At 38.6% G+C, this 21830-nt stretch overlaps 1 protein-coding gene across 1 annotated transcript in view; it reads right to left on the bottom strand.

Moving 5' to 3' along the window:
• Positions 1 to 21830, bottom strand: part of EPHA10 (EPH receptor A10) — a 691916-nt gene that overhangs the window by 337826 nt on the left and 332260 nt on the right. Inside the window, exons 4-5 of the mRNA XM_056557121.1 lie at positions 10996 to 11151; positions 7368 to 7703 (exon numbers count right to left, since the gene is read on the bottom strand). Of these exons, the coding sequence (XP_056413096.1) occupies positions 7368 to 7703; positions 10996 to 11151 (492 nt within the window). The remainder of the gene's footprint in view (positions 1 to 7367; positions 7704 to 10995; positions 11152 to 21830) is intronic.

The raw sequence follows: 21830 nt of genomic DNA, 5'->3' as shown, positions 1-21830 counted from the left end.
ATGTTTATATATGTAGTTGCCTTCTTCCATGTTAGTTCTGGTATATAGTTTGCTAGAATATGGTCGATGCTGGAACATAATGGGACATATGAGGGTGTTGCTGCAGTAGACACGATTGGGCCCTGATGCCTTCCGAAGCCTAAAAGCCACACTACCGTATAAAACTATGGCAGTATGTAAATGGAATATGGTAAATGAGGGGCCCTATTACAGAGTTAGCATAGTGGTATAAGACATATTTATACTGTTGTGTAATAATAATAATAAAATGAAGAAGAACATAACCATAAAAGTATGCTAAAGCTTTCGCAATATATGTTAGTAAATGTAAGAAATTATTGTGTGACTTTTGGTAGGGGCTTGTTCTTGTACGTTGACTTCTGTATTGTATGTACTGTAAGATTCTTATGTAAGTGCATATAATTGTATATGTGTGATGGGAAAGAACTGCCATCTTAAATGCAGAAGCTCAAGATAAAGAGATGTTTCTGTAAGGCCACATGTACATAACTGCATTGAAGCTCCTTTTAAGTTACAAGTATGAATCTGTATCTCTATGGGGGACATTTATCAAAGCATTTAATAGATTTTTTTTTTGCTTAACCCCTTAACGATGCAGGATGTATATTTACGTCCTGCGCCGGCTCCCGCGATATGAAGCGGGGTCGCAGCGCGTCGGTCCCGGGGCTCATCAACGGCCAGGACCCGTGGCTAATACCACACATCGCCGATCGCGGCAATGTGCGGTATTAACCCTTTAGAAGCAGCGGTCAAAGCTGACCGCCGTTTCTAATGCGAAAGTATCCCGGCTAGTAAGTCGGGCTGTTCGGGACTGCCGCGGTGAAATCGTGGTGTCCCGAACAGCTTGCAGGACACCAGGAGGGCCCTTACCTGCCTCCTCGGTGTCCGATCGACGAATGACTGCTCCGTGCCTGAGATCCAGGCAGGAGCAGTCAAGCGCCGATGACGCTGATCACAGGCGTGTTAATACATGCCAGTGATCAGCATGAGAGATCAGTGTGTGCAGTGTTATAGGTCCCTATGGGACCTATAACACTGCAAAAAAAAGTTAAAAAAAAGTGTTAATAAAGGTCATTTAACCCCTTCCCTAATAAAAGTTGTAATCACCCCCCTTTTCCCATAAAAAAAAATCAAACAGTGTAAATAAAAATAAACATATGTGGTATCGCCGCGTGAGTAAATGTCCAAACTATAAAAATTTATTGTTAATTAAACCGCACAATCAATGGCGTACGCGCAAAAAAAATTCCAAAGTCCAAAAAAGAGTATTTTGGTCACTTTTTATACCATTAAAAAATGAATAAAAAGGGATCAAAAAGTCCAATCAAAACAAAAATCATACCGATAAAAACTTCAGATCATGGCGCAAAAAATGAGCCCTCATATCGTGGAAAAATAAAAAAGTTATAGGGGTCAGAAAAGGACATTTTTAAACGTATAAATTTTCCTGCATGTAGTTATGATATTTTCCAGAAGTACGACAAAATCAAACCTATATAAGTAGGGTATCATTTTAACCGTATGGACCTACAGAATAATGATAAGGTGTAATTTTTACCAAAATATGCACTGCGTAGAAACGGAATCCCCCAAAAGTTACAAAACTGCATTTCTTCTACGATTTTGTCGCACAATGATTTTTTTTTCCTTTTCGTTGTGAATTTTTGGGTAAAATCACTAATGTCACTGCAAAGTAGAATTGGTGACGCAAAAAATAAGCCATAATATAGATTTTTAGGTGGAAAATTGAAAGGGTTATGATTTTTAAAAGGTAAGGAGGAAAAAACGAAAGTGCAAAAACGGAAAAACCCTGAGTCCTTAAGGGGTTAAAATTGTCGCAAAAAAGTTGGAAGTGCGACTATTCTTTTTTCTGCGACTTTTTGCTTGTTCAGTGTCCTAAGCAAAAAATAAAAATCTTGCTTACCAAAGCAAGATTTTGACTTGCAGTGGTCAGAGATTTCGCATGGCATGAAGTCGCATGGCATGAAAAAACTTACTAAATTTACTCCAGCTAGGACATGGAGCAGAAAAAGCCACTACCAAAGCAAAAAAAATAAAATAAATAAATTGCTTATGGGAAAGAAATTTATCAACAGGCTGAAACCAGTAGAAAAATAAGCAATAAATTTGTAAGAAAAAAATTACTAAAAAAAAGGAATACATAAGCAAACATTGATAAATGTCCCCCCAATATGTCCTGTTAGACTCATGCTCTCCTTTGCAAATTAAAACAGAATCCAAACCTTGCTCCACCAGATACCATATCGTCCATATGTACCTTCTAGCAATAAAGGAGAAAACATTAGAAAGAAACACATTAAGGCCCTATGGCTCCATAATTTGGTGAAACTGTTGAAACTTTCTGTGTTGCAATACCCCATGCACATGGCTCCCAAGAATAAGTTGTGTAACCATATAAAATTGGCCATATACAAAGTTGTCAGCCAATAGCTATCTCACCCAATATACCCATACACATACATGTGGTCAAAGGTGCTTATACTTTTAGTGAAAAAACTATTTGACATGTCATAGAGACATCTGAAAAGTCATGATCGGTGAAAGTTTGGCTGCTGAGACCTCCACCAATTGTTAGAACAAGTAAGGAGAAAAGCTTAGTTAAGCGCTTGTCTCCCCATTTCTCCCTTAAAAGGGGTACTCCGGTGGAAAACTATTTTTCTTAAATCAACTGGTGCCAGAAAGTTAAAAATATTTGTAAATGACTTCTATTTAAAAAATCTTAACCCTTCCTGTTATACTGCTGCATACTTCAGAGGAAGTTCTTCTCTTTTTGATTTTTTTTTTTCTGTCTGACCACAGTGCTCTTTGCTGACACCTCTATCCATGTCAGGAACTGTCTAGAGTGGGGGCAAATCCCCATAGCAAACCTCTCCTGCTCTGGACAGTTCCTGACATTGACAGAGGTGTCAGCAGAGAGCACTGTGGTCAGACAGAAAATAAATTAAAAAAGAAAAGAACTTTCTGGCACCAGTTGATTTAAATTTTTTTCCACTGGAGTACCCTTTTAATGTAATAGATGGGCTCAACAGAATTTATGTAGAATCTGTCTCCTGCAGCAAGTTGGTGAAGAGAGCAACATTCGGCTGGGTATTTCTTCTCGTTGGCAATTAGTGAGGTCTTAGCACCCAAACCCCGACTGATCAAAACTTTTGACATATGTCAATGACAGAGACACTAAACTAAAAAGAAAAAAAAATTGGACTTCACTCACTAAAGTGTGTATAAATGTAAAGATTTTCTTTGCAATACAATATTTACCACAATTCAGCAATTTTTTCCACATCCCATGCATACCAATTGGATTTCCACAAACTCATTCACATGCTATGGAAAATATTGGTACAGAAAAATCATTGAGAATAAGAAGAGTGCATTAATGGAGTTGTCAAACCTTTCTAATTTGGAAAATTGAAAAAAACACATATACCCACCCAGCACCAGTCCAATAGCCCAATTCTTATCTCTTTACGATATCTTTTGGGATGACCACCATAAAAATTAAACTGGTCAGCCGGTTCAAACTTTGGCCGACATTTATCAAGTGTGTACTCCAAACTCTAGGGATGTACGGTAATTCTACACCACACATTCACACAGCTATTCAATTAGAAGACTCCTTAGCAATCCATAATTCAATGTGAGGCTGTTTACAACTAAAGCTCAATAGCGGGAAGTGAATGTTACTCTGATGGTGGCTATTCCAAGGATTTAATTACATTAAATGTTATGACAATAATAATAGTAATCGAGAAAGATTAAGCAGATGGTGGCTATTGACCAAGATAATAAAGAAGGCAATAATTTACTACTTTTAATGGGCTTATCTAAACCAATTGAGGCTCTAAACATTCATTACAACACCAATCAGGAGAAAGCGTTCAATCACAGCTCTTTTTTTTAGAAAAGCACTTAGCACCCTCTCCTATGGTATCTCCAAAGATGAAATGATCTCATCATGTTTCATTATGACAGGACGGTAAAACAGCTCATACAATAATGAATAATTATTGAGGCCATCTTGAAAACATGTTTGGAGGTGTCTGGGTGGTAAACCTTCATGTATATGATAATGATAATAATACACCACTATGGTCAATGGCTAATTCATTTATAGAAGTTACTAAACAGACAGGAAAGGAGCATGATGGAGACTATGTTTTACCCCAAAAAATTTAATATCTCCCTGCAATGTTTACGAATTAGAATTTAAAAGACTATACAAAATCCCTGTTTAGTTAGAAAAGGAAATTCCCCAGTGACTCTTCTGTTTTCTCATTATCATTTGGCAGCCACAGAGGCAGCTAAAGCAGTTCTCTAATTTGATAGGATCCTGCCAAAAAAAATAAAAAGTTCATACCTTCCAAGACTCCTGCAAGTAGACTTGGTGACTGGAGATAAGAGAATAGGATAACTGCCCAAATTTTTTTTTTAAGGCTTTTGGTAAAATGAGGGCTCATTCACACTATGAATTCTCTGCCTAGAGATATTCCAAGCAAAAATGTAATCTCTAGTGGGTGCCAGCAGAACAAGCCGGCACTAGGACCACTTCCGAGCAGTTTCCAAATTCTGCTTAAAAAATATGTATTGTGAATGGGCCCCTTTATCCCCAGATTGCTCTTAACCATAAGTTTTTAGCAAGTTTTAACAAAGATAAGATTAATGATTTCTACAAGAAAAAAAATGGCAACTGTATAATAAAGTACATATATGAAAGGACAGGAAATGTCCGCTATGGCTTAATTCTTTTAGATGAGATCTTTCAGGGTCCCCCAAAATGAAGGCTGTTCATGGTAAAAAAAAAATTAGATTAATCGTGTTGATTATAAAACAAGTATGGTTCCCCTACTAGAATGGTTCTCCAAGATGCAATGATATCAAATCATACTCACATTGTCTTTCCTGTGGCATCCATAATTTCAGTTCAAATTCAACTAAAAGTGTTTTATGCAGTGTATCACATTTGGGGTAAATATGGCTATATAGTACCACTGATGGGCATATATTATTGGCTATTTAGCACAGTATTGTGAGGTGTGCATAGTACTATTTTCTATGCCTACTATATGTACTGTATACTATTTACCTGTACTAATCTACTACATATACTATATTGCATATATTGTATTGCTCTCTACATATACTACATCTATTATTCTGCTAACTACTGACACTGCCTCTAAAATACTGCCCTCTACCTGTACTACATATAGTGTCCTGACTATCAACAACTCTACAATGAAGTTTGTTAATGGAGATATGGAGCGGGCATGTTGTAACCTATGAATCTAAACTAGTAAAAAGAAATAGGAGCCTGGGTAGCATTAAATGCATACCCAAGGCATTGTTCTTCTGTAAGGTTTTAGTTTTATACATTTTATATATAAATAAGAAAATGCTTTGTTCTAAAGGTGAATTCCTGAAGAAAATAAAGGAATGTCTTACAGCAGGGGTCCTCAAACTACAGCCCGCGGGCCACATGCGGCCCGCCGAGGACATTTATCTGGCCCGCCGCTGCCTGGGACATCCCTGTGTATCGAAAGATGTTTTCGGGACACAGGGATGCGCTTCGGAGACCCCCTGTTTACTTTAAAAACACAGGGGCCGCCGGGAAGGTGGCGCACACATGGACGTCACTGACGCTGTGCGTGCGCCCATAGCAACTGAGCGCGGAGGAGTAGGGCAGCGATGAGGACGTGCGCTGGCCAGCTGGGTAAGTGTTACCAGCGGCACGCCAGCTTCGGTGCTCCGACCACCGCTCCTTCGGTCCTGGGACTTACTTCTATGTCTGGACGGGAGGAGCGGTGGTAGGAGCACTGAAGTGGGGGCAGAACACAGGCATACAGCCTCCAGCCATACACTTTATTGCTGGAGGCTGTATGTCTGTGGGGGAACACACTGCACCTAATGTGGGGAGCTATACTGCACCTAATATGGGGAACTGTACTGCACCTAATGTGGGGGAACTATACTGCACCTAATGTGGGGGAACATGCTGCACCTAATGTGGGGAGCCATACTGCACCTAATTTTGGGGATCTATACTGCACCTAATGTGGGGGTACATGCTGCACATAATGGGAGCTATACTGCCCCTAATGTGGGGGAACATTATACTGCACCGAATGTGGGGAGCTATACTGCACCTAATGTGGGGAGCTATACTGCACCTAATGTGGGGGAACATTATACTGCACCTAATGTGGGGCAACATTATACTGCACCTAATGTGGGGGAACATTATACTGCACCTAATGTGGGGGAACATTATACTGCACCTAATGTGGGGGAACATTATACTGCACCTAATGTGGGGGAACTATATTGCATCTAATGTGGGGGAATTGTACTGCACCTAATGTGGGGGAATTGTACTGCACCTAATGTGGGGGAATTGTACTGCACCTAATGTGGGGGGATTGTACTGCACCTAATGTGGGGGAATTGTACTGCACCTAATGTGGAGGAATTGTTCTGCACCTAATGTGGGGGAATTGTACTGCACCTAATGTGGGGGAACTGTACTGCCAACCCTAATGTGGGGGGACTGTACTGCCAACCCTAATATGTGGGAATTACAACCTAATGTGGGGGGAACTATACTGCCATCCTAATGTGGGGGGGGGGGATGTGCTGCATACTTGAAGTGGTAGTCCACTAATAAGATATATAAGTGTGCATAGGAATTTGTTCATGTTTTGATATCTGTAGTCCGGCCCTCCAACGGTCTGAGGGACCGTGAACTGGCCCCCAGTTTAAAAAGTTTAAGGACCCCTGTCTTACAGTGTAATAAAATAGGGTGAAAGTGAAAAAAGCCCTTAACTCTTCTATACTAGAATGAGAAAAGGGAGGGTAATGCAATTGACCTGCACTAGATTTATTTTAGTACCATGATTTTTGTCACAGAATTAATTACATAAGCCACAAATTGCATTGATTACAAAGTATATTTACAAATGAATGTAAATATAAATATTGTCATCACTGGCTGTTACAAGTGTTTTGAATATTTTTTTAGCACCATATATTTGTAATATATTAAACTAAAATGTTTATTTTTGCATGTCACAGAGGTGGTCATCATAATTCTGAAATCATTTACTTATTGTACATCATCTTGCTATCAACTATGTCAAGTTATGATAGCTGCCGTCAAAGTCTAACGCCCACTGATCAGTTTGTACTAGCAAAGTAGATTTTGTTCTGTGGTCTTGCATATAACTTTGAATTTCAACATTTCAATGTGTATTCAATTATGGAAGAAAAATAAACACATTCTAGAATATGCAAAGAGACATTTTATGTTGAAGCCATAATTTCTACAGTACCTGCAGTATTTGTGAAGATGTTAATTTCGGCAAACTGTTTGGTGTACATACTAAAATCTGAAACTCCATTCACAGATTCCACCCGGATGGTGTAATTCATGTGAGGCAACAGGTTGACCAATGTCACTGTCCGGTCCACTAATCCAATCTGTTGAGGAACATAACCAATGCTGCTCCCACAGGGTTCACATTGCTGGAAAACCATTGAACAACGGTCACAGAAGACATTGTAGGTAAGATCACCCCGGCCTCCTGTATCCAGCGGCACATTCCATTCTAAAACTAGTGTTGTTTGTTTCATTAGATAAATCAGGTCTCTTGGTGCAGAGGGCGGTCCTAGAATAAGAAATAGGAAATAAGAAAACATGGATATAAAAGATTATGGGGGAGGGGATGTAATTTATAAAACCATGTGGGAAAAAATTATGAAGACTGGAGTTTCACATGCGGTTCTCAATACAAAGATGCACTGTAACAAGATACCCAAAGGAGTTTTTCCGGCTATAGACATTGTGATGTCTGATCATGGGGGTCACGTCTGCGGGGGTCATGCAGTCACGCCCCCTCCCATAGGCATGAATAGAGGGGCGTGGCGTCACATCTCCAGTCCTGGAAACACAGAGGTTTCCGAGACTGGAGCAGCAGCCCGGCATAGAATGCAGGTGCTGCACGGAGATTGCGGAGGGTCCCGCCAGCACCCCCCCCCCTCAATCAGACATCTTATAAGGGATTGGATATCTATGGCTGGAATTCCCCTTTAAGGGAGTTTGACAAAGAAAAGTTGGTCAAATCAGATGTGCACCACATATATGTAAAAGAGGACTGATGTGCTGTTGTTAAGTAAAGTAACTTACTTCATTGTAGAGTTTTTCTCTTCCCCTGGATCTGATCACTTCCTGTTTTCCTCCCTGAACTGTGACCCTACTGTCGCCTTGCAAAAGATCACACACTTTCTCACTATCCTGTTACTTGCATGTGCAGTGAAGACTAAGCCAGTACTTCCTGAAGAGACCAGGAGACTTCAGTTGAACTGAGTCTGTCTGACCAACTTAATGGGTCATAACTAAAGGCAGCAGATTATCAAAACAAAGTAGGTATGAGGGGGGGGGTATTAGTATGTATATATTTCTCTCAAATAGTTCATTTTTGGAAATGCTTGTACATTTGAAGAATTGTTTATTTCACAAAATTTATCAATTAAGATCTATTTAGGTTTGTAAAACAAACACTATGAGGGAGATTCATCAAAAGTTGTGCAGAGGAAAAGTTGCCCAGTTGCCCATAGTAACCAATCAGATGAATAATGGCATCAGTAAGCGTGGGGTAATCTCTACTGCGCAGATGCAGAGAGTCATGACCGAATCCGTGCGGGGAAGTCTATCCATGACAGAATTCCTGAGTCCGCCCAGAAATATATGATAAATAGACACTCATTAAATTTATTATTTATTATTCTTTATTTTTCACATTTTTTAATATATGTTTTTATTTTTTTTTACTTATTTTCTTATTTGTTCTGTTTTATTTTAGGTAGAATAAGAAATTGAACTTGGATGGAGGAGAAGGAACATTTCATTTGCCTGAATATTATTATTAAATTAATGTAATTTGACATCAGATTTTTATAATAATCTTTGTGTTCAGGGGTGAATTGTCATTTTCACCTTATTATAGATGAATAAAAATATAAATATTTTTGTTCTATTCCTTTAGTCATGATGTACTTGACGGGCCATTAGGAGATAACCTGATGACACATCTTGGGAGATTATTTATTATTATAATTTTTTTATTTTATTTTTTATTATTTTCATAATATACCATTATTTTTATGTTTTGGTTTGATTTTATTTATAATAAAAAAGAAGGACCCATACAGTTTGATACGCCGCTGCTGAAAAAGCAGGCGCGCTCCAATATTAAGCTATGGTGGTTAGAGTCCCTGGACAGGTGTCGAGGGGTATATTGATAGTGTGCCCCTTGGCACAGGTCCCATGGCACTAGGAGTAGTTATTAGGGAGTTTTTCATATGGGTCCCCTGAGAAAAATTTGAGAGACCCATGTTCTAGAGGGTTACTATACTGTTACCCATGACCAAGAGGGTCTATACTATATTTATTTTATATTTATTTATGTAATTTTTTATTTCTTATTTTTATATTCTCATATAATTATTTTCTTATTTTTGTAATTTTTTTATTTTTTTTTTATTTATTTTTTATTTTCTGATTTTTTCATTTTTTCATTTTTTTATTTCTTCAGGCTTTATTTTATTTGTTAATATTTTTCTTACTTTTCTGTTTTTATATTTATTACCCCCTTTTGGTATATTTTTATACCCTCGATGTGCACAGTGTTACTCAGATAGGTCCGGTCTTTTACATCCTGACATTTTTCACATAATTATAATATATATGTATATAGTATTGCACATAATTAAATGCACTTTGTTATTTTATCATAATAAATAATATAGATGTGGCATATCCCCTTGTACACAATGTATTGGTTATAATGCTTTGACCGAGAATCATGGAGAGAGCGAGCTCTGGCGTCGCTTCTCACCATGACAACGGTCAGGTGATTTAGAATAGCTCAATGACGCAGGTCACGTGACCGGTAGAGTCAGCTGACTTCCCCGCACGGACTCCGTCATGACTCTCTGCATCTGCGCAGTAGAGATTCCCCCACGCTTACTGATGCCATTATTCAACAGGACAGGTGAGCGTTCCTCCCTCTCATTAAATGTTGTTTATGATCTATGTCCTTAGCACATGAGTACAATTATGTATCAGGAAACATGTGTGTATATTTAATGATATTTGTATTGATTTTTTAATTGATTTTAATACTCAAGAGAGCACTTTACTTGTACTGTTCACTATTGTCTTATATTCATAATATGGTTCACTAGATATACACTATTTGTAAACTTTTTTGCTAATTGACACTATGATTATTGTATTATGATTGGATTGTTTCACATGGGTATATATTACCCCTTAATGTGTGTTTGTGTTAGCTTGAAAAAGGTTCCTGTGTGATCTGAAACGTTGCTATGCTATTGATATGAAGTAAATAAACATTTCACAATATTCTAAATATTTACGAAATCCCAAATTGCTGATATCTGCGTTAAAATTTGCTATTTCAATATTTCTGATCAACACTAACGACAACATTAAAGTGTTTCTGCAATAAAAAAAAATTACATGTTTGACATATAGTCAGGGTCTCAAGATTGAGATCCTCACCAATTAGAAGAAAGAGCGGGAGAGGTACATATGAGTGCGATTCGTTCTCCGGCTCTCGATGATCTCTGTCCTATAAGGGTCATGGAGAGAAGCGGGACAGAGATCGATTCAACCTTCTCCCTGCCTGTTCTCCTGATCGGTGGAGGTCTCTGCATTGAGACTTCCCACCATCAAAACTTTTGCACATGCTGATGTGACATGTCAAAAGTTTTTTTCTTTAAATGACAGATACATTTTATGGATGGGTTCAACCTTCTCTCTGTGTTGGTTCAACTGCTCATTTTGGCTAAAAATACTGATCAAATGCTGACTAAAAGACTAATAGGAGCCCAGTCTTATATTTTATCTATATGGCCAATATCATAACAACTTACTTGTACAAGACGTAGAGGGAGAGTCCAAAGGAGATCGGTAGAAGTTTTTCTCACAGGTACAAACAGTGGATGACTCCTGATTGGTATAGCTATGTTGAGGACAAGGAGCACAGGTCTGGAGTCGACTGGACATCTTATAAAACCCAGGGGGACAAGCTGTCATGAGAGAGAAAAACATAGACAAGTATAATAAAAACTTATTGCAAACAATATATCAAACATTTTCACATAGATATACAATGCATTAGGAAAGTTTTCACACCCTTTCACTTTTCTAAGATCATTTTTGTAACTGTTTTTGCCCATAATTCTGTATTCAATACTCTAAAATAAGAATGTGAAAATTGAATTTTAGATATTTTTTCAAATTTGTATTGAAAAGGTAAAACAAAAACTTGGCAGCATGGACATTGTGATACTTGAAATCTAGCTCTGGCTCCTCCCATTTCTCTTGATCATCTCTGAGATGCTTCTACACCTTCATTGGGATAACCTGTGGTAAATTCAGTTGCTTGTACAGGATTTGGAAAGACACAGCCCCTGTCTATATAAGGTCTCACAGCTTACAATCCATATCAGAGCAAAGACCAAGTCATGAGGAGAAAAAACTGCTGGTAGAGCTCTGTAGAGATTGGATTGTGTAAAGGCCTAAGTAGAAAGCCAAGATAACACAGGAGTGGCTTAGGGACAACTCTGTGAATGTCCTTGAGTGGCCCAGCCAGAGCCCTGGCTTGAACTCAATCGAACATCTCTGAGAAGACCTATGAATGATTGTCCACCAAAAGTCACCATCCAACCTGACAGAGCTACGAAGGATCTGCAGAAAACTCTTTTTCAATAAATTGGCAATAATGTGTAACATTCTGTTTTGACTTTGTCATTACAAGGTATTGAGTGCAGAATGAAAGAGAAAAACATACTTTTTAATTTTAATTCAATTTTATTTTATTTCAGCACAAACCTGCAACATAACAAAATGTGAAAAAGTAAAAATAAGGTCTCAATGTTGACTTGTGTTTCCTTAAATTCAATAAAAATTATTGAAACGAAAAAGGTCTCAATATGTTTCAAATGCAATGTTTAGTATTAGTTTCTGTTCATAATTTTTTTTTAACTAGAATTACTAAAGTTTTGCATTCAGAAGAGTGATCAATTAATAGGTATCCTTTCAATCTGTAAGATCAAACACAGTAATATTTATCAACTAAAAGGGATTTTCTCATTCAATTTGAATATTTATGTCATGTAATGTTTTGCAACTTTCATAGGCAACCTCCTTATATGTCTATAGCGCAGAAACACCAAGTAGAAGCCAGTGCCAGAACTGATGCCATACTTTCCCATTGGAGCAGATTGATCATCCGTTGCATCAGATGTGATGCCAAACATCTACCTAAGCCAGACAGAATCTTTCTGGCTATGAAACCTAGACTAATATACATAGTGCAAGAAAATGCCATCTGCTTTGTGTTTTTATTTCTCACCATTATCAAGATTTCAATGAATGGAAACATTATTGCTCACGCTGAGAGCCTGAAAACCAAGCTTTATCTTTCATACTGCTGTAGGTTATTAAAGTTCATCGATGTAGACAAGCACTGTCAGCCTCAAGTCCTATGTTTACCTCTCAGAAGATGGCCTTAACAGATACACTGTGACAACCCATCAAAATAAACAGACTTGTGAATGTAGGACTAGATCTGTAAATGAGTATAATAATATGAATATTCCATTTATAAATAGAGATCTAGAAATGGTAATGAATAGCACAGCATATTTTAAAATATTTGTAAACCTTTCCTGGTACAATGACTAAAGGGGAATCTGTCTGCTGTATTTGCTACTATAAGATGCAAACACTATGGGATAGCTGTTAGGGTATAAAAGCAAACTGTTCCTTTCCTAGAGCCAATGATGATTGCCAAACTTATAAACTCACCTTTTTATTTATCATCAAGTGTCAAGGAGGCAGAGCTGAGCTTTTCAAGTGCCACAACCTTACTCTCACCAGACCTTCCTTGATTGATGTTCAGAACACTATACACTAGTCAAGGAGGGTCTTGGAATGGAGAGCAAGTGAAGAGCCGTGTCAGGCTATGGCACGTGAACCCTTCAGCACTGCCTCCTTGACACTAACAGCTATTAAACAGTGTATGTAGCTTTTGACAACAAATAGAGCTGATAGATTTTCTTTTAAGGCTTACAGTACAATAATCAATGGGGTATCAATGGGCAGTCTAGACAGGACAGGGAAAGGAAGCAAGCTGAGGGATTAGTATAGTTTTTTTTTTTTTTTTGCTCTATTCACTCATCACCCGCACCATGATCAATTTTGCTAATAGCTTTGCAAACTCTTTTAAGCATTGTTTAGTACTGCATTGAAAGTTGACCATTCTGTTGGCCAACAGCACTGGTAAATTCACTGTTTAAGAGGATTACCGCAGTAAGTGTCAGCTTAACATAACAATGAACTCTAATAAAGCTTGTGGCTAATGTTAATGCCAGGCATGCCAAACTCATCCAGAGCAGCAGCTTTATACATTTTATATATCCACTTTCCACATTTCTACTAGAAATGTTTCCACTAGATATGATCTCCAACTAAGACACAAACTGTAGTGTAAATAGGTTATAACTTACTTCCTATACAATTTCTCTAGAAGCATGTTTGTAATTGAGAATTGAAAAGCAGATTTTGAAATATTGATCACACTGCTCCGAATACCAGAACTTCTCAATCTTTATTTTTATTGATAGTATATGAATTGGCTAAAATAGTGTGAAATATGCAGGAAGCATTTTACTTTATATGGTTTATTTTAAATAAAATATACTGTATTTAAAGAAAAAATATATATTTGTGCCATTTCTCTTTGCAATTAAAAAGTTTGCAGCCATTTTTCAACAATTAAAAAAGAGGTTAAAGGGGTACTCCGGTGAAAACCTTTTTTCTTTTAAATCAACTGGTGGCAGAAATTTAAAGGGGTACTCCGGTGCTTACACATCTTATCCCCTATCCAAAGGATAGGGGATAAGATGCCTGATCACGGGAGTCCCGCAGCTGGGGACGTCCCGCGATCATGCACTCGGCACCCCGTTTGCAATCAGTCCACGGAGCGTGTTCGCTCCGTGGACTGATTACCGGCGACCTCAGGGCCGGCGGCGTGTGACGTCACACCCCCGCCCCCATGTGACGTCATGCTCTGCCCCTCAATGCAAGCCTACGGGAGGGGGCGTGACAGCTATCATGCCCCCTCCCTGCGGTCGACCGTAATCAGACCTGGAGCGAACACGCTCCGGGGACTGATTACAAACGCGGTGCCGCGTGCATGATCGCGGGCGTCCCCAGCTGCGGGACTCCTGCAATCAGGCATCTTATCCCCTATCCTTTGGATAGGGGATAAGATGTGTAACCACCGGAGTACCCCTTTAAACATATTTGTAAATTACTTCTATTAAAAAATCTTAATCCGTCCAGTACTTATGAATGCTACAGAGGAAATTCCTTTCTTTTTGGAACACTGATGACATCATGAGCACAGTGCTCTCTGCTGACATCTCTGTCCATTTTAGCAACCATGCATAGCAGATGCATAGCAGATGTATGCTAAGGGCAGCATGGTGGCTCAGTGGTTAGCACTGGGGCCTTGGGTTCAAATCCCACTAAGGACAACAATAAAAAAGCGTTATTATTATTATAATAATGTCAGCAGAGAGAAATGTGCTTGTGATGTCATCAGAGAGCATTCCAAAAAGAAAAGTATTTCCTCTGTAGTATTCAGCAGCTAATAAGTACAGGAAGGATTGCAATTTTTTAATAGAAGTAATTTACTAATATGTTTAATTTTCTGCCACCAGTTTATTTAAAATAAAAAAGGTTTTCACCGGAGTACCCCTTTAATTAAAAGAGAAAAATAGGATAAATGCTCTCACAGAGTAAGCAGGAATCAGAAAATAGGGAATAAACCAAAGATTGACAGACATGATACGATGTTGTGCGGGGAAAAAATACTTTCTACTATCTTACCTTCAATTAGTTAATGTGCATCTTTTGTGAATTATGTCCTAGAGACAGAGACATGCCCTGCACTTTTCTATGAGACCAAGATGGTCCCAGAGAACTACACTGCTCAAAAAAAATTAAGGGAATATTAAGATGACACATCTTAGATCTGAATGAATGAACTAATCGTATGAAATACTTTCGTCTTTACATAGTTGAATGTGCTGATAACAAAATTGCACCAAAAATATCAATGGAAATCAAATTTATCAACACATGGAGGTCTGGATATGGAGTCACACATAAAAAACAAAGTGGAAAACCGCACTACAGGCTTATCCAACTTTGATGTAATGTCCTTAAAACAAGTCAAAATGAGGCTCAGTAGTGTGTGTGGCCTCCACGTGACGGTATGACCTCCCTACAACACCTGGGCATGCTCCTGATGAGGTGGTGGATGGTCTCCTGAGGGATGTCCTCCCAGACCTGGACTAACGCACCTGCCAACTCCTGGACAGTCTGTGGTGCAACGTGGCATTGGTGGATGGAGCAAGACATGATGTCCCAGATGTGCTCAATCGGATTCAGGTCTGGGGAACGGGCGGGCCAGTCCATAGCATCAATGCCTTCCTCTTGCAGGAACTGCTGATACACTCCAACCACATGAGGTCTAGCATTGTCTTGAATTAGGAGGAACCCAGGGCCCTCCTACCTCCTCCTTCACATCTCCTGACGTACTGGCCTGTCTCCTGGTAGTGCCTCCATGCTCTTGACACTACACTGACAGACACAGCAAACCTTCTTGCCACAGCTCACGTTGATGTGCCATCCTGGATGAGCTGCACTACCTGAGCCACTCGTGTAGGTTGTAGACTCCACCTCATGCTACCACTAGAGTGAAAGCACCGCCAGCTTCCAAAAGTGACCAAAACATCAGCCAGGAAGCATAGGAACTGAGAAGTGGTCTGTGGTCACCACCTGCAGAACCACTCCTTTATTGGGGGGTGTCTTGCTAATTGCTATCATTTCCACCTGTTATTTGTTCCATTTGCACAACAGCATGTGAAATTGATTGTCAATCAGTGTTGCTTCCTGAGTGGACAGTGTGATTTCACAGAAGTGTAATTGACTTGGAGTTACATTGTGGTGTTTAAGTGTTCCCTTCATTTTTTGGAGCAGTGTATACTATATAACTGTCTCAGGCACATAACACAGAGATGGGAGAGAATTCTCTAAGCACTCTCTAATTCTCTAATTCTCTAAGTACTTCTCCCAGCTTGTTCTACTGATCGATCAAGGTCTAAACATTCTATGACATAAATTTTTTTTTTATTTAAACAAATTTAAAAGGAACAACCGTATTATTCTTGTCAGTTTCCATAGTAATGCCCACCCTGTAGATCACTGGATCACCTGTACAAGGGGGATCTCCCACTTGTAAAGTGCCGCAATGAGGTTTTATCATGCACTGAAGGAGTTAAAGGGGTATTCCAGGAATTTTTTTATTCGACTGTGCTACAGGGGCTGTAAAGTGTTAGTGTAGTTCATAATATAGTGTCTGTACCTGTGTGTTACAGTTTTCACACAATTATTTTCACTCCAATATATATATATATATATATATATATATATATATATATATATATATATATAAATTATTATTATTATTTTTTTTTTACCAGCATACAAAATTATTGTTGTCTAACATTTTTCCCAGGTTGCAATGCGGCCGAGACCTGACTCACTAGTCAGCTGATGACAGGGAGCCTGTCTGCTTAAATGAGTGGAGGGATCACTTGGTTAGAGAGAGATTAATATGCAACAGCTGTAGGCACCCTGATTGAAAACCACACTGATTTGAATGGATGCAGCTCATTTATGTTTCAATTGGTGGGGTGGCTAATGTGTGGGAGGGAGGAAGATGGAATTGTGGGATATGTAGTCAGAAAAAGAAAAGTCAAACAGTAGATACCAGTTCACAAAAAGCTAGCCACAGTATTATGGTAATCTCACAACATAGCCATTTAGCCCCAAGACAAGCGCAAATCCTTCCTAAGCATGTCCAATACTGTCTGCCAGGTACGCACTAAAATCACCTTATGGTGGATAACCCCTTTAACTGCATGAATCAGTGTTTTCTCCAATCTTGGCAACTGTGGCAGAAGTGAGGCTGTTTCACACCTTGGGTAGTTATGTGGGCAGAATGACAGTGCCTGTGCCATCACCATGATATATTACTGAGCTAAATGGGTATTCAAAGTTAAAACTTTGAATTTCCTATCCACAGTCGATTATTGTCTATGGAGCTGCTGGAGGTAGCCGAGCACTGTACTGTGCTATCTCCAGCAGGTGTACAGATAATTAATGGAACTCTATAGAATCTGCTTTCATACTGCATATGTTAAAGCCTCCATTGCAGATTCCTTAAGTGGAATACTAATACTATTTTTCCTTACAAAAGGCACCAAAATTAAAGGGGTATTCCGGGCAAAAATATTTTATCCCCTATCCAAAGTACGCCCCCTCCATTCATGTCTATGGGAGGGGGCGTGACCGCCATTACGCCCCCTCCCATAGACATGAATGGAGGGGGCTTGGCGTGACATCATGTCCCCAGTCCCGGAAACCTGGAGGTTTCCGAAACTGGAGATTCAGACCCGCATAGAATGTGGGTTCTACAGGGAGATCGCGGGGGGTCACAGCAGCGGGCCCCCCGGTGGATAGGGGATAAAATATTTTTGCCCGGAATACCCCTTTAAGGCTGATGGACTCTATTATAAGTCAAATGAATGGTGTCTTTTGCAGGATGGATCTTGCACAGCTTCTTGGTTTCCATTAAAGAGAACAGAGCGTAAAGCTGACAGAGGACTTTGATGGACCACAATGGGGTGAATCAATCATCTGTGGAATCGTTCACAAGAGCAATCCTACTACCAACATGCAAAGGTAAACTGGCAGATCTGAATGATTAAAAAAAAATCCCAGCTTGCACTTAAAGTGGCAAACGATTAGCCAAATTTGGCCAATCATGATCAAAGCCAAAAAAATTCAACATGGCAGATGCTTTGCATTTAGTTTTGAAATAATATTTCAATTGTCAATTTTGGCTGCCTTCATTTTCATGTGCATCACCAGCTTTAGTAATGCTACACTGTACTGTTTAAAAGTATTAAGGCTCAGAGTAATTATTTTTACCTATACTGAGAATTACTCGATATTCAGTCAGTATTCTGCAGTAAAAATAGGTAGTCTTTAGTATTTATTAATAGTATACAATTAAATACTGGCAGTTAACCAATGTTTTCTGCTATCACGTTCAGCCAAAGGCAGTGTGTGAATGCTGCTCATTTCAAGTTACAAAGGCCCGTTCTTTCAGGGATAGCAAGAATAATGGTTATGCTTTACGAAAGAAAGAGCCCAAGATAAATCAGGAATTACCTAGACATGCAACAGGTGCTCAACAAACAACTCTCCATATTTCTTGGGTTAAAAGCAGTCTTCATGTTGCTGTTGTAAAATATTCTCTTTATCTCTGCACTTCTGTGAAGGTGCACACTATTACAGTAATGGACATATATAGTGAATATCCACTGGGAACATATTTATCTGCGCAGCAGAAATTCTTTTGTCTATTTGTCAGCAGGGCATTTCCACAAAGAACATGTCTACTTTCATCTATTACAAGAGCATAAAATGAGACATGAAATCCACTTTGCTTAGCATTCCAAACAAAAGTTACTTCTATTATACTAGAGTATGACAGTATGTTAAAGCCTTGGACAAGGTCAGGGTGATACACACAGAATGCTTAGATCTCTTTCTGGTATACTGTAGGCCATAAACTGCTCACCCAGCATGTAGCATGTAGTAGGCCATTAGGCTTCTTCGATTGTCAGGCTAAGTAGACAACACCGTGGTAGGTAAATTCAATTAATAAAAGTGTTTACAGATTGTTATATCCTTTGAAAACACTTTCAACATTAACATTATAATATTTGTATAGAAACAAAACTTTTTCAATTAAAGGGGTATTCCGCCCCTAGACATTTTATCCCCTATCCTATCACCCCGCCACTGGGACCCCCGTGATCTCTGTGCAGCACCCAGTGTTTGTTTAGAATGCTGGGTGCGGGCGGCGGGGTCGTGACATCACTGCCATGCCCCTCGTGACGTCACGCCGCTTCCCCTGAATGAAAGTCTATGGGAGGCGCGTGGAGGCCGCTTTCACAAAGGGTGTGGCTGCGATGACACGACCCCGTCGCTCGGTTGCCGATACATCTGTAAATGCTAATCATAGGCCTCTACTAGCTACTGAAAAGTAGCAGCTACTGCTGGGGTTTACTTGAGCTGTCCTTATATTACATAGATGACAATTCATCTTTATGGCTGCCATATAACATTACATTTCCCCTGCAGAAGCTGCGTTTGCCTGGGGTCTCAGAAGCCAGGCCCTAAGCGGTTCTCAGAATAAAGAAGTTGTCCATCATAAACCACCGCTTTATATATTTGACAATTCATTGCAGTAGCAGATATTATGCCTTTTACTGTTAGTACAATTAAATGTTATTGATAGAGAAAACCTTATTTCTTGTAATTTCATCAAGACTGTTTTAAAAGCTATGTATGTACACAGCAAGTGCAGGAAGAGGAAGAAAGATTTTCGTAAAAAATAAGACTATATATAAAACGTAAATTTGAAGGGGTGCTCTGGTGCAAAACATTTTTTTTTTAAATCAACTGGTGCCAGAAAGTTAAACAGATTTGTAAATTCCTTCTATCTAAAAATTCCTTCTAGTACTTGTCAGCTGCTGTATGCTCCAAAGGAAGTTCTTTTCTTTTGAATTTCTTTTCTCTCTGCTCTCTGCTGACACCTCTGTCCAATTCAGGAACTGTCCTGAGCAGGATAGATTTGTTATGGGGATTTGCTCCTGCTCTGGACAGTTCCTGACATGGACAAAGGTGTCAGTAGAGAGCACTGTGGTCAAACAGAAAATAAATTCAAAAAGAAAAGAACTTCCTGTGGAGCATAAAGCAGCTGATAAGTACTGGAAGGGTTAAGATTTTTAAATAGAAGTTATTTACAAAACTGTTTGACTTTCTGGCATCAGTTGATTTGAAATAAAATTGTTTTCCACCGGAATACACCTTTTTTGCCTGTTTTGTTTGTTGATGTGAAAATATGGATATTCACAGACCTCTGCTACCTTTTGAAATGGAATCTGACATTAAATATGTGTTTTGTACTGATTTGTTCACTAACATTAATGGTAAGTGGTTAAAAGGGTGCTCTTAGAAGTCTAAATGTGAAAAGCCTTGGAGAAAACTTGCATTTATCCTGTTCAAAGAACAATTTTATACACACTTGACCCAAGCTTTTAGAGAATCAAATGCATTGTGGACAGGGTACCATATTGTTTGTACTGCTTCATGGTAGAAAAGATTGCTATATGAAACACACTAAAACCAACAACTTTAAATAAGGGATTTGCACATACGCTTAACTCTTCAAATTTTTGTGACAATTCTACAATTACAAATAAGGCAGCCTTTAGAAACTCTGGCTTGGAAAATATAAAAGATCTAAGAGCATCACAAAAAATATATTTTCATGTAATCTCTCGTTGTCTATGTAAAATATGAATATCTTATTTAGCTAAGAATGCAACAGTTACTCAAGAAGACAATAAAGACCTACATTAAAATTTTACCTCTTAAAAGTTCACACCCTGGTTAAAATCCCAGCCATTTGGCCCTAGACATATTGTGGTATTTAAAGCAGTGATCATTATCAAGTAATCAATCTAGTGATAACTATTTCAGGACCCTAGGGAGGAAAACATTAAATAAAAAAAGGATTGAAAATTAAAAAGACCCCTCTTTCTCATTTATACCCTTAAAAATGAAACATTATAGGAGATCCTTTGCTCTGCCACAGCTGATTTTTAACCCCCTTAAGGACTCAGGGTTTTTCCGTTCTTGAACTTTCGTTTTTTCCTCCTCAACAAAACAAAAAAAAAACAAAAAAAAAAAAATCATTGTGCGACAAAATTGAAAAAAAAAACGCTTCCGTTTCTACGCAGTTTAGTTTTCTGTAAAAATGACACCTTCTCTTTATTCTGTAGGTCCATATGATTAAAATGATACCCTACTTATATAGGATTACTTTTGTATTACTAAATGCAGGAAAATGTATACGTTTAAAAATGTCATCTTCTGACCACTATAACTTTTTTTTATTTTTCTGCATACAAAGATGTAAGAGGGCTAATTTTTTGCACTGTGATCTGAAGTTTTAATTGGTACCAGTTTTGTTTTGATCGGATTTTTTGATCGCTTTCTATTCATTTTCTTATGGTACAAAAAGTGACCAAAAATACGCTATTTTGGTATTTTTTTAATGTGTACGCCATTGATTGTGCAGTTTAATTAACAATATATTTTTATAGTTTGGACATTTACACGTGCGACGATACCACATATGTTTATATATTTTTTTTATTTACATCGTTTTTTTTTAAACAGGAAAAGGGGGTGATTCAAACTTTTATTAGGGAAGGGGTTAAATCCCATTTATTAAAATTGTTTTTACAATTTTTTTTGTAATGTTATAGCTCCCATAGGGGACTATAACATGCAATTCATTGATTGCCAGCACTGATCGATGCTATGCCATAGCATTGCATTGATCAGTGCTATCGGCGCTACACTGCTCCTGCCTGGATCTCAGGCACGGAGCAGTGAATCGACGATCAGACAAGGAGGAGGCAGGTAGGGACCCTCCTCGTGTCCGTATAGCTTATCGGGACACCGCGGTTTCACAGAGGGGGTCCCG

This window comes from Hyla sarda, chromosome 2 (assembly GCF_029499605.1).
Source record: "Hyla sarda isolate aHylSar1 chromosome 2, aHylSar1.hap1, whole genome shotgun sequence".
NCBI lineage: Eukaryota > Metazoa > Chordata > Amphibia > Anura > Hylidae > Hyla > Hyla sarda.
Note: the sequence above shows the minus strand (reverse complement) of the source record. Positions and strands in the feature narration are given on the sequence as shown.